Source organism: Rhipicephalus microplus, chromosome 1 (assembly GCF_043290135.1).
Source record: "Rhipicephalus microplus isolate Deutch F79 chromosome 1, USDA_Rmic, whole genome shotgun sequence".
Lineage (NCBI taxonomy): Eukaryota > Metazoa > Arthropoda > Arachnida > Ixodida > Ixodidae > Rhipicephalus > Rhipicephalus microplus.
The window spans coordinates 287,674,174-287,688,068 of NC_134700.1; the positions used below are offsets into that span (position 1 = coordinate 287,674,174).

The 13,895-nt window shown below is 45.0% G+C and overlaps 1 protein-coding gene across 4 annotated transcripts in view; it reads left to right on the top strand.

Annotated features, from left to right (window-relative positions):
* Crag (DENN domain-containing protein Crag) overlaps positions 1–13,895 on the top strand; it is a 61,908-nt gene that overhangs the window by 32,928 nt on the left and 15,085 nt on the right. For 2 of the 4 annotated variants that reach the window (XM_037412121.2, XM_075865087.1), the window contains exons 21-29: positions 234–374; positions 1,765–1,926; positions 6,429–6,582; positions 7,300–7,441; positions 9,215–9,616; positions 10,394–10,736; positions 12,060–12,245; positions 12,926–13,133; positions 13,597–13,648. In XM_037412121.2, coding sequence (XP_037268018.2) covers positions 234–374; positions 1,765–1,926; positions 6,429–6,582; positions 7,300–7,441; positions 9,215–9,616; positions 10,394–10,736; positions 12,060–12,245; positions 12,926–13,133; positions 13,597–13,648 — 1,790 coding nt within the window. The remainder of the gene's footprint in view (positions 1–233; positions 375–1,764; positions 1,927–6,428; positions 6,583–7,299; positions 7,442–9,214; positions 9,617–10,393; positions 10,737–12,059; positions 12,246–12,925; positions 13,134–13,596; positions 13,649–13,895) is intronic. The other 2 variants (XM_037412122.2, XM_037412123.2) reach the window with 2 other exon arrangements.

Here is a 13,895-nt window from a genome sequence, read left to right on the forward strand (position 1 = left end):
TGCTTTGTATGTAGTTAAAGAAGACTTCGGTGTACTATCATGGGCTCGGGTCACTATAACATGCATCTGCCAGGTGCCACACGTGCATGTGCTGCAGTGCGCAGCAAGGCATGCCTTGCCCCTTCCACCATTCCAAAAGGAGGTATTCTAAGGCCATCCGATGTTTGTATAGTGGTTTTGTTGACCCCATTTCATGGTCGGTGGACTGACTGGGGAGTTGCTGCTGAATGTAGATGCGGTGGCCAAGCCAAGGGTTCACACTACTGCAGGAGGCCAGTCAGATGCAGGTTACGGCTCTACCAGCCAGGATGAGACAGCCAAAGCATCATGGCAGGAGCTGTCAGCCATACCTCAGCCAAGCAAAGAGAGAATAGGCAAGCCCTCTTCTTTCCCACATTGGCAGCAACGCCAACTCGTCATCGAATTTTTTCAAATTTGGGGGAATATTCAAAGACGTAGTATAATGCAAATATTTTGATTCATTCTTTTGGTGAAGCAACTTAACATTTCTGTGAATGCATAGTGCTTTACACATGCATTAAGCCGTTGCTCACAAGTGATATATAGAACGCTGTGCTGGGCTTGGCGCCTGCAAGTGTTTCTTTGTGGTTTACGTCTACCTCTTTTTTCCTGATGCAATAGCACTGTTTAGATAGGTGCTGTTTAGAAAGGCATTGAGTCTGAAAGGCAGCTCAAGATATGAATAAAAAAATGTGCAAGATGATGGCTCGAAATGTGGATGGCTTGTGCAGTGCGGATTCTACTCGTCTTTATCGTAACACAGTCATAAAATGCGATGAATAATGCTAATAAAGACTTTTAAGTGGCTCCAACCAAAAGCTGACTCATTGTTCTCAACATTTCAGAAATCTCTGTTTCTTCTTTGTGTTGGTTCCTCCTCTTTTGTCACTCCCTGCTGAAAACAAAAAGGTGTTGGTTCCGAAATGTCAGGAACAGTAGAGCCATTTTTAAGTTGGAACCATTCAAAAGTTTCAATTACCGTATTTGCTCAAATGTAACACGAGATTTTTTCTAAATTATTGCTACCTGAGGTCGACATTTGTGTTACAATCTAATACCAGAATTCACGACATTCAAGTTGTTTTTATGCTGATGCACTACATTTCCTTACATTTTATTTTATTTTTTACTTCCTGGGTGTCATTAAATCTCATCCTACAGGTTACAGTTAAGTAAAAACAGTATATAAAGTGCATCCAGTTGGGCAGTTTTTTTGAAATATTCAGTTTCAAGAATATTAACCCTTTACAGTCCGTTTTGGGCAGCACCCGACAACACACCCAGGATCCCCAGGAGGACCCTGCACAGAAAAGGATCCTTTGAGCGGTATCATACACTGCCCAAATATCCCTGAAGGAGTTGCCTGCAGAATGCATGAGCAAAAATAAATATCCTCGACAGTTTGTGTTTTTCTTCACAGCTCCAGAAACTGGCTAAACAGTTCCAGATTGGTAGAAGCGAAAAGTGGGTAAAAGTTTTCGACGGCAGAGGGTTAATAGCAGAGGGACGTAACCTTCATGCAGTAATGCACGTTACCTGTGGCATACTGGTGCCATAGCGGCATTTGCCTGTACCTAAGGTTGAAGTTTTGCAGCAGGATATTGGTGTGACAGCACACTTCTAATGGAACGGTCATTCTAAAATTACTCCGTACTCTCTCCAATTATTAAAGTAAAACAAAATTCTTTGTTTACATTGCACTCATTTGTGATATGGAGAATTTTCTACAATCTATCATTGCAGCTCCCCAGCGGAGGCAAAGGAGAAGTGGTGCTGTGGTCCAGAGCATGCGCTTTGAGGAGCTGGACTTCACCGAGTCAGATAAATTCCGGAACCGGGTCAACAGCCTAATCCGTGGTTCAGTTGGAGCTCTTGGAAGTGCATCATCGTTGACAGATGCCATAGGCATGTACCCCTTCTGCCTGAGTGCATTTTGTAATTCTGCATCTAGCTTGCTCTTCGTTCTCTTATATGCTTCTAGAAGACCATTCAGGATTAGATCCAAACCTTAAACGCTATGCTATCTATCCCAGTGCATAAAATTAACCTGCCATATGAACTGTAATGTGAGCATGCTTATGCATTCCGTAGCATATTTTTGCACTGTTGTGTTTCATCAAAATTAACATTCATGGTATAATGTCATCATATTGCTGATGCGGGACATTTTCAAAACTTAATGGCGGAAACTCTGTTAAATTGTGTGTACAGTCGAGCCTGCTTATAACGAACCTGAGCCTGATGCGGCATCCGTTCGCTGTATCCAAAGTTCATAGTAGATGAAACACAGCTTTTAAAAAAGTTGTGAGTAAAAACACAAACTTTTTTTGCCCCAAAAAGTCTGTGATGCATGTGTTTAGAAGAGCAGAAGCAATAAGGGTGGTCTCTAGTTTATTTCAAACGGCAGCGTGCTCGTTTGCTGAGGCCCGTGGCATAAGCTGCATGAGGCACTGACTTTAAAGTTTCGCCGTTCTCGCAATCTGATTCCTCCAAATCACTCTTGCCGCGTACTTCATTCACAATGCCTTAATCTGTGCACAGTTCGGTGGTGTCAGCATCATCATCGGCTATAATGAAATTATCGCTACAGATGTTCCACCCGCTCTCTCATGTTGGAGTCAACGACGCGCTGCCACAGTGGTTCTATTCGGAAGCTTCAAGCAAGGCATCGGGCCCGATGTCGACGAAGTTGGCCTCGCGAAAACAGTTTTGCGCGCACGTAGCCGTCACTGCCGCCCACAAAATATTCACCATCTCCACAGCGGAATACCAGGACCCCCGAAGTGGCAAGTTGGCTGCCAGGTGGTCAACAGCTATGAGCAAGTGCTCCGCACTGCGGCACCTAACGCGTGGATTATGCCCAAGCCAAGCGGTCACACTTTCGACATTTTGTTGAGCGGCAGTAAAAAGCGTGCAAGGTCTCCCGTCTGCCATTCTGGCTACACACTCACACCAAAAGAGCAAGCAAGACGCGCACACGCGACACACATGCCAGAATGCGTGGAACAGCTCTGGGCCCGTTTCTCGTCAGAAAACGAAACTAATTCAAGCCAGCGTGGCTGGCTTTGCGGAGCGGTGGAGACGGGCGAAGGGGTTGTGATCAAGAGAGGAGAGCAGATTTGCGAGAGAAGGGCAAGGAGTTGTGATAAAGCGAAGAGAGATGGGGATACGGCGGGAACGCGACCTTGAAAACCAAAACACGTGGGAAGAAGGCAGGTCGGGTAGCTTGCTGAAAGGTCCGCGAAACGCACCACTCGCGCGTAGAAAAACTTGATAAGAGTGTTCGCGCGCGCAGTGGTCAAAGCACAGCCACCTGGATCTGCGTGCGCGGCGATGTTCAAATAATCAGCGGCCGTGGTCAAAAAATTGTTTGTTGCTCTGGCGAGTTTGCGTGGCCTCACCGACTTCGATATTTCGCAATCCGTTCCGCGCAAATTACACGCGTGCGGATGGCATGCTTAGCCGAGTGCGAAGTGAGCGAGTACAGGTCCTAAACAAGAAACGAATCGCGAATTATCAGAATCGGTGGGGTAACGTACGCGCGTGTACTATAGGCAGATGATTGGATAGAGTCGGTGGCCGACGCAAATGGTCTGGTCACTCCAGGCCGGCGAGGCCAATGACAGTACCAGCGATCAAAAACAGGGGAGATGGAGGAACAGTCTTCGAAAGATTGGTGGCAGTGTGAAAACACGGGCCTCATCTGGCGATGCAAGGTGCTGAGAGTAACGAGGGGATAAAAGACGGAGGGGTGCATAACAAAAAGCGATCGGGGAGAGTGGCAACTAGAGGGGTGCGGAGGCAGGGTCGGCGTTTAACAATAAGAATGTATGAACACCTCGCCGATGCCTTATCGGTGGTCGAAAGTGGTTTCCCGGGAAGTTGGCAGAGTGCCGACCCCGTTCGCTGTAACCGATTGGCGGCGCTTATAGACGTTCGTTGTAAGTGCGATTTTGTGCCATTAAACCAATGTATATTTTCATGGTTACGTGGATATTGTTCGTTTTAAGCGAAAGTTTGTTTTAAGAGGGACTGTTATATGTGGGCTCGACTGTATTGGCATGTGATAAGTTCTCAGGAGCTGGCAGTCACCAAATGAATATAAACTGCCTAACAATAGCGATAGGGTCATGCCCCTGAAAGTACACCTTGTATATGCATTTTGCTAAGTTGCCTCTTTCATACTGCCTCTTTGTTCCTGTTGTCTGTGTCGTATCTATTCTCTCATATTGTTGTTTCCTGTGGACAAGTGCTTTTGTCATGTGTTAATCCCATACTGATTGTTGGCCTAGTTGGTACTTGCTTAACGGCATGCTTTGGCCGCAAATAACACAAAGTGAAGGAACACACAACGCTTGTGCTTGTCGCTGTGTTTTTTTTTTTGTGTTATTTGCGGCCAAAGCATGTGGCGAACCCCATTGCTTGAAAAGTTAGACATTACGCTAGAAGTAGTTTGATGGAAACAGTTTAAGCTTCATGACCTGTAGGTCTGCTTTCTTCATTGCATTAGGTTCCTGCTGCACATTACACGTAAGCACTAAACCGTTTGCCACGGCTTTTGTATTTTATTTGTTTGTAGTTTCGCACTCATTACTTACTAAATGTGTCAGTGGAAGGCCTGGAGTGTTTTTTCTGTTGATCTCATAACCATTCAGGCAGAAAAAATTGGCATATTTTTCAACTAGTCATGGCCAGTAGTACTTTGAACTATGTGGCTATGACACCAGAGCTGTTTGTGGTGCGTGTGTTGTGGTCTGTGTGTAGTGTACTACTAATTGGCAATGTTGTGAGTTATGATATATGTACACAGCTGCAGTTCATTTCTTACCTCAGCAACACTATTTGCTTTTTTATGGATAAATACATGTGCTGATGGAACTTGTACAAGTAAATTTAGCAGGTTGACAGAAAGTTTAAGTGCTAAAAACCATAGCAGAGCATAGCGACCGAAGGAAAATAAATTAGAAACAGTTGCACATCCCATCAGCACTCTCAAGCATTCACAGAATAGAAGAAAAAAAGGACGCCCAAAGTGCTACATCTGTCCGATATATGTGTTGTAGTATTGAAAGCAGCATTCAGTGCAGATGAACAGTGGACTTTCACAATGCTTGCAGCCTATAGTCTAAACTCTCATCAAGAGGAACCCCGTAAAACTGAACTTGTCGATTTGCTGAACTATGTGAAAACAATGTTACAGTCAGCTAATTTCAGTTCCAACAAAAGACGTCGTCATTGCAATAGGACAGATAGGTGGGCTAGTTGGTAGGTAATATTCCTTCAGCGAACTGGGAAGGCGGGAACACACAACAGACAGAGAAGGGCGCTTGTTCCGTGTAGCTCTTTTCTGTCTGTTGTGTGTTCCTGCACTTCCAGTTCGCTGAACGAATAAAAACGTCATCATGGTCACATGTGCCAGGACCATGACGAGTGCCATAAGGATGCCAGACTGAAATCGCCTTCACCAAATCATTCCGACACTACAGATTAAGAGGTGTTACTCCGTTGCTGTATGGCAAGTTGTCTAAAAGCACAAACAAAATTATTGCAGACTTGATAAATCCTAGCAAGAGTTCTTGGAAGACACTATGTAAAGCCATGTGCTCTTTTTTTTCTGTAGTTGCTGCCCATTATGAACCCACTTGATTTGCTCTTTTCAAGTGATAGATACAGTAGACTCTCAATAAATTGAACCTGAAGGGACCAAGAAAATACATGTTCCATGTAACAGGAGTTTTGTTCACTGAGAGTAGGTTTACTGAGAGTATTTCATACAAGTAGGAAATCAGTCTTATCAGAAGCACTTGTTCCGTTTAAGCAGCAGTTCCGTTTACTGAGAGTCTACTGCATTTGGACGCACCTTGCACATAGTAAATTCCTCTTTTGTGGGCACTTTCGATGAGTTGAACTTCTGATAAAATGAAATTTTGATAAGGCAAACAACTTTTCGTGGTCTTCATTTATAGGCAGTATTGCTTTTGGATCCTCTTAGCAGCTATGTTTGGCAGTGCTGCTCTAACCACCCTGGAACTCTATAATTTTGAAGTCAAATATTTTTGTGAATCGTGGGGCATCAAAATGTTTTGAAATGAATTATTGGTATGTTCACTATGTAAACTCACCAAAGATTTAGTTAGCATAAATTAAATGGAATTTTGAATTGACCATGTTTAAATCATTGTGAGTACACTATTAGTGGCCAGTTTATCAGTCTCTGTCTTAACAATTGTAAATCTGTAGTGTGTATCAGCCAAAGTGGTTTTCTGGAAACAGCATTGCAAACAAGCTGCTTTCTGCCTTTTATTGCAGTTTTTGCAAGGAACCAGACAATAATTTTTCTCATTCCTGTTTCTTGTTCCATGGTCAGACGCTTCGAAGAGCTCATGTTTGTACTAACCTCTTTGTAGTGCCTTCTGCGGGGGTCCTGATTACGAGTGAAGCCATGCGGCAGAATGCCTTCCTGCGTAGCAATGGAGGCGTTATGGTTGACAGGCTGCAAAATGGTCGGCGGCGCTACCACAGCGCGAGTGACCGTGCCAACCAGCAGAGGCCCACTAACATGCAAGTACCTCCACAGTGCAGGCAAGGGGCATGGGTGGCTGTCGTTGCACAGGGGCTTGGTGATTGCTTGACGTGTTGAAGCCTGGAGTGGCACTGGAAATGGCCTGTATGTGTTTGTAGGGGATCTGGGCTAGAGTCTTGTCCACTATTCTAAATATGAACAAACATTACAGCTGCATGTGCTTTGTCGAGGCTCGTACCTATGTCATTTGTAATGCCACTCTTCACATATTGCACATTCTATTCCTTTGCAAAGTGGTCCATCAGTCTGATTAGGTAGGGAGTTAGACTTTGTGATGCTGGCTCATTATATGGAACAGGTGCTTGCCTATGGGAATGCAGTGAATACTTTCCCTTTGTACCTCTAGCTTTGCCTTTACACCTCTGGCTTTCTCGTTGTGCAGCGCTTTTATGAACAGTGCTTTGCAAGACTAATTTCAATAGGCTTATCACACTTTCTTCCAGCAAAGCAATGTAATGTTACAACATCGGGCTGTGTGGTGCAAGTGTATATACACCTTTCCCTTTCACCTGGAACAAATTTCACCAGACCTTCAAGTGCACTGTCAGATCCGTGTCCTTTGGCAATGTTCTTTATCTGCCTGCTCTTTGCTGTGCACATTCTTCTCTCATGCTTTTGCTCTCCCTCTCCCTGCTGCTTTGCACACTGCACTGTTGCTCTGCCCGGCTTCTGCACTGTGGGCGTGGACCGGCCAGGAGGAGAAACCTGCGTGTACTTGGCAGGTCTTGGACGCTCGGCGGGGAGGAAACTGCCCTGGGACAGGGAGACTCTCACCTGGCAGCCCTTGCGGAAACACCAGTCAGCTCGGACGCACTTGCCGAGAGCCCCCTTGCCAAGGTGGGTGGCGTACAGGCATGACAGCCCATGTTATAACTTCCAAAAAGAATACTCCCAAACTCCGCTGAATTTCTCGCTCTCCTGAATCAGTTACTGCAAACAGCATTCGTTAGGGTTCAACTCCCAAGTTAATTCAGAGAATGACTTTCGATCTTGCGAGAAGCACTTTTGTACAAATGCAAGAGGACTCTCTTGCTTCCAGAAGAGCCCCTGGAGGAAAATTTGGGTGGCGCTAAAGTGTTCATGGTGTAGTGGTTTAGTATGAATTTACATTGGCTACCTTATCTACATGAGCTCGTTTTTTTATCCTACAACTGCTGTTTATAGTAACATTAGCTGCATTGTGAGCTTGTAATAGTTGTGTCGGCATTCAGGAAAACTTGTAAATGATAAATTCTGTTGATGAACTGCATTCAAATTGTCAGTTTTGACCGTGGAAATTGGAATATAGGTCAGACAGGAATATAGGTCGACCCCCAAACTTTGAATCTCGGAAAAAATAAATTTTTAAAAGTTGCAAAGTATCGCGGCGCACCCTTGCCTTGGTAAATACGCGACACAACTAGCTGCACTGTCGTGACATTTATTTTTATTTGGACTGTAATCTTATGTAGTTAAACACCAGAAAGCCACAAAGTGCTGTCACTCAGACTCTTCTGAACATGAGTCCGACATCTGTTTTTCACTAGTAATGTCCCTGAGTGCATCGTCCTCCGCTCCATTCACTGCCTTACTGATGTAGCATTTGCGGAAAGACGGAAGTACGCCAATTCAGCACAAAGCCCTTCCACTTCATAAATTGGTGAACCCACGATGGCGATCCCTTGAATTGCACAATCGTGAGCCCAGAGTTGCGCACTATCTCGGGGCTTTCACCCGGATGCACCCTGCTGTTATGGGTAGCGACTTTGCATGCAGCTCCCAGATGAATTCAAAGAGTAGTGTTTCCAGTTCGGGGTGCGCTGCAGTTCGTCCACTAAACAAAGTTTTTGTTTTGGTTGCTGCAGTGTCGGATGCTTTGCTCCGGTGCACTGAATTCCCGTTGTGCTGCCAGGTTGCCGTGTGCTTCGGCATACTCGATAACTTTTTTCCTAAAGCTTATCGTAAACTGTCAATGCGCTGAATTCCCGTTGTGCTGCCAGGTTGCCGTGTGCTTCGGCATACTTGATAACTTTTTTCCTAAAGCTTATCGTAAACTGTCGTCAACTACCACTCATTTCTGAAGGAAATAAAAAAATAGAAAACAGCAGATTGACAGCATATAACTGAGGCAGAATGGCGTTGCTAGAACACTGTAGGTCTCAGGTAGCCTTGCCCAACGGTGCCGCTGCTAATGCTCATGATGGCAATGAAGGCTTTCGGCTTTAGCTGTCCATTGTTGAGAGACTGCCACATTTTTTTCTGCCAATGACCGCTATAAGACGAGCGTCGACTTTTCAGTGCGTATTTCTGAAAAAAAAAATTCGACTTATATTCTGGTTTTGTATTTCCTTTGTGTTTTACTATCTTTGAAGCAATTTACAATTGCATGGCCAGATATGCTGTAGAAACTAAGGCTCTATTGTTTTATCACAAGAGTCCGACGTATTGGACATACGGCATTAAAAAGCACTAAGGGAGTTGATACATGGGAGTTCATGTGTTTGTGTACCTTTCATAGCCGTGCTGCATCTTCAATAATTCAGCTGCTTGGGCTAATTCAATAGCCAAACAGATGCTCGATTGCTAGCTTTGCTCCTATATGATTGTTTGAGCCTCATTTTTTTTTTTCAGGAACCACAGGAAGAAGATCGCACTGTCAGCCCTGCTCCAGATGCCCCAAGCAGCCGCTCTTCGGATGTCGTCACACCACCCCGGTCCGCACCGCGACCAGCCCAGATGCATCGCTTCTCAACTGGTGGGTCACCGGCGAATCTGGCTCGCACCCTGGAGCAGTCGAAGGAGTTCATCAGTTCTACGCTGAGCCCCCTGAGAGATGCCTGGCAGCAGATAGACCTGTCAGGGGCAGCTGCCTCCATCTCTTCCACACTGGGGCTTAAGAGCCGCAAGTTCTCCTTAGGCTCAAAGATGGCGTCTGTGACAAGAAGCTCCACCTTCCACTCTAACCACAAGTCCAGCTCAGCGCGGTCATCACCTGCAAGGTCATCGTCTCAGATGGAGTCCCTTGTGGAACAGGTCAGTCTACAGCAGCACGCAGTGATTTCATGGGGCTGACATATTGTCACAAGACTTCAGGAGGGTAGCGGTCTTTTAATCAGCCACGGAGTAGCTGGCTCTCGGAAAACTCGTCCGTTGCGGCTTGTTCTCAAGCGAAGGAGAAGCGTGCGATCTTCCTTTTTTTTTTTTTTTTCAGAACGAGGATGTTTCTGGCCCCAACCCGCGACATGCAGGTGGAAATATAAAAACATCATTCTTGTGGAGGCACACAGGCGCGGTAACAACAGTTACTTACTTTGTGGCCGCTAACATCTGATATGCTTGGAATCGTTGGTCAATATTGCTTATGACACTGTGTGAAGACGCACGCTTCGCACTGTGCCAGCTATGCTGTCACTCATGCTGATGCATTTATTTCTACTCGCGCTAAACCTCGCAAAAGCCCATCCCACTGCACTGGCCAAGCAAGTATGGGTGGCAGCATCATTATATTAATTATAAAAAGGAAAAGTAGTTTGAAAAACTAAAAGCATTTGAAAGAATTGTGAAAGATTAGTCATATCTTCCACTTATGTTCCTTCAGAAGAGATGGTAGAATGCTTAATATGTAGTGATGGGCTAGTTGGTGAGCCATGATTTTTAAAGAAGCAGCCACAAAAGTACATAAAGTACGCCACATACAAAGACGTAAACAAAGGCGCTTCTGTTTGTGTCCTTCAATGGGTGCGTATTTTACATCTTTTGTGCGCTCCTTCTATGAAAGAAAGAATGCTGAACATTATGCCCATGTCGCAGGATGCACCGCCTGCATCACCAAGCCCAAGGGCCACAATGCCGCTGGAGTCCACCGTGGTGGTTGACGGTCCTGCTTTGTCTACTCCACGAGGCTTGTCGAGATCGTCTACTTTGCCTTACTCTCCTGGCCGTCGCTACTCTCCTCAGTGCCCTCCGACATCTCGAGAGGCCCCTCCTTTGACCAGTGGCCAGTCACCGCAGTCATCCACTTTTGGCCTGTCACGGTTGTCTAGTCGTCATTCAGAGTATCTGGTTGACAGCCTCCGCCTTGCTGCCAACTCAATGGCCTCCAAGTTCACTGAGATAAAGCAATCACTTTCGGCCTCCAACACACCCACCAGAGGTTAGTTTCAAACATGGTGTAACAAAAATAAGGTGTGAACATTCCCCCACATCGTGCGTCCAAATAATGCTCAGCATTTTCAGTCCCTCTAGGCTCCTATGTTGCAACGCCCCCATGCAACTGTGGCCAGCGTATGTACAATAGACGACGAGCTGTATAAGTAGCGTCCGTAACAGCGCTGTGCAAGAAAGAACGCAGTGGAGGCAACTGCTGCGTTTGCCCCACGTGGCATTTTTCCGTTGCTAAAAACACAGCACGCGTTCCTAGCTTTAGCAGCTAGTGTGCATAGTGTTTTGAAAAATACAAGTATAACATAAAAGGGGAACATCCGTGTGTTTTGTCGCTCTCGGTCTCTTTAGGTCTCCTCGTTGCAGCACCCCTTTGCTTTTGTGTCATGATACTGTGGCCAGCACATGCACTAAAGCCGAACATTATCTGGACACGGTCTCTGTCAAGGTGAGCAAAGGGTGTCGACACCTAAATTATTTTTCACACTCCATGGTTTCAAATCAAGAGTACCGAGGACACAGTATGTTGCCCTGTTTCGTATCTACAGTCAATTGCAGATTTTGCAGATGTGATTAATAATTTGGATGCTGCCACAAGCCTCATAGACATCATCATATAAGAGCATCAAAAATTGCGGACGTTGAAATTCTATGGCATCCAAATTTTGAGACTTTCTGCCCCAATTGCAGGGCCAAAGTGGCTCTGAAGCCGTCACCTCTGCCGCATTTATCCTATCATAGGTTCGAACCAGTGTTTTTGTGAGTTGATTTGTTCGCGGCCATAGCAGTGTTCGAAAGTCATCTTTGCCGCAATGCGTAAATGTTATGGGTTCAAAAGGAGTGCTACACTAAAATTTTCAGTTGTCGTTTTTTTTTTTTGTGTCAAATGGAAGGCAGAGCTCTTAAGAGCCTAGAAAATGCACTGCTATGTACGAGTGCACCATGAAAAAGTAATTACAATGCGTTTTTAAAAGCGAGTTTCAGTTTCTACTGTATGCTAATGCCACATCACGGCATGAGCTTCCTGTCATATGCTCGCGCAAGATATTGTGGCGTTTCCACAGCTGCTCCGCTCTTTGGCTACGTTGGTGATGCACAAGCATGTTTGGTGAGTGTTCTGGTCACACACAAGCATCCATTTTGGAAGTTTTGGTGTCTGAAGTCACCACAACTGCGTGAAGTCACCAGAATTAGTACTGTTGTCTAATCTCAAGCTAGTGCCAATTTCGGCAGGTACACCACGATAAAATTCACTTTTGTATCAAAATGAATGGACTTGCATGAAAAGAACGTTGAAGGGAGTGCATCTTTGCAGGTTCCTCATACTCCTTGCCTCGGGGCTATGAGCACCTGCTGTTGGAAGATGATGACCAAGAGAGCTCGCTATCACTCGAATCTAGCCGCCGTGCAAGCATGGATCTTTTGATGGGGCACGGTGGAGAAGAAAACATTGAGGAGCTTGCTTCTGAAGACAGCTTGCTTATAGCAGATAGTGCAATAGGTGGGTTACTTTTGTGGCTCATCAAGCCTTCTGTTCATGGGTTTCTTGTTTTGATCGGCAAGGAATGGCTTGGTTAAAAGCGCAGGTACCGAAAAGAAGTTCACTTACGGTAATACTATGTGTAGTAATAGTTACATGCATGCAGGTGTTGCAGGGATTAACACACTAGTTGAATGTTTTATTTGTCGATTCTGTTGAGGTAGACTCACAATTGTGTTTAGTGCTTGTTGATATGTGGCTGAGGTTTCATTGAGGCGCGGGAGTCACCCTTCTTCAGGAAACACAAAAACAGTTTTCTGAAGGTGATTCGCATGACTAGCCATCCTCTAGGTCATCTTTTACATCGTAATTCAAGCAGAATAACAGTTTGAAAAAGAGGGAGGAAGGAATAGGTACCCTTTAGTTTTACAGGCTTTAGAACAAGAAAGCTCAGAACAAAATAAAAGTTGAGCTAGTTAGTAGGAACTCATGAAAGAATGCAAGGCACGCAGATATGGACGCTAGAGGAGAGAGCAGCCCAACACAAATGCTGTTTGTGTTATCTCATTTTCTTCTCTTGAGAGTGTATGCTTGTGTGCCTAACTTTCTTTTATAAGGAAGATTTTTGCTTGGACAATGAGCTGAAGACAGCTTTACTATCTGGAATGAATTATAACACACCCCTACGATTGTAATAACAGCTGGTACTCCCGTCGCCGGTTCTTCACTGCTACGTTCTGTGGAACCTGCTGAGGTGTCTGTGCCGACCGCAAGTGGTGGCAGTACCAGTCGTGTGGCACTAGAGGTGTCTATCACTTCTTGCTCCCAGTGCAACACATGCAAATCCGTGCTGTATGATGAAGAGATTATGGACGGCTGGACAGCGGACGACTCAAACCTCAACACCAGGCAAGTGTCGCAAGACATCTTTCAGCTACTTATCACTATGGCTCTAAGGCTACAATCGAATCATAGGTTGTGGGCAAAACACAGCACACACAGTTTGCTTTGACTAACAGGGGCACAGCACCTTCATTCTCTTTGCACCATTGAGGCATCTTTCGGCACATCGCATCAGTATTGGCCACTGCACTACTGGAATCAGTTCAGTGCATCATTATGGGCAGTGGTAAAACAAAATGCAAAGTATTAAGTTTCATTTACTCAAACAATATATTAAATCTTAATTATTTATACTAAAAGTAAGTTACTGTGCTGCTTGTCACTACTACTGTAAAAGCTGTGTAGATGTAGATTTTCGGTGGGAGCTATGGCTTTGCATCAGTGACATAAGTGAATGTTTGCAATAAAAAACGCCTATCAATCTATGGTGTACTAGTCACTTAGTTTTTCTCTACTAATTTTTTTTCAGGTGCTACTTCTGCAATGGAACGGTAGTTCCTCTTCTGACTGTGAACATCAAGGTAAGGGCTCAATTTTCATGGCTGCAGACGTATCGAATACTACATTTACTCATGTAAGACATAGAGCATTATCATGTTTGAGTATCATGGTGTGAACCTTACACAAGCTAGACTTATAGCTCCTCTCTGACACAGCACCCCCGCATCTGCACTGAAGTTCATAAATTAACTCACCAGACAATCTCTTATCTACCCTTTATTTTATATACTGGGCTGATCTTGATGGGGATCATCAGTTACCTTGATC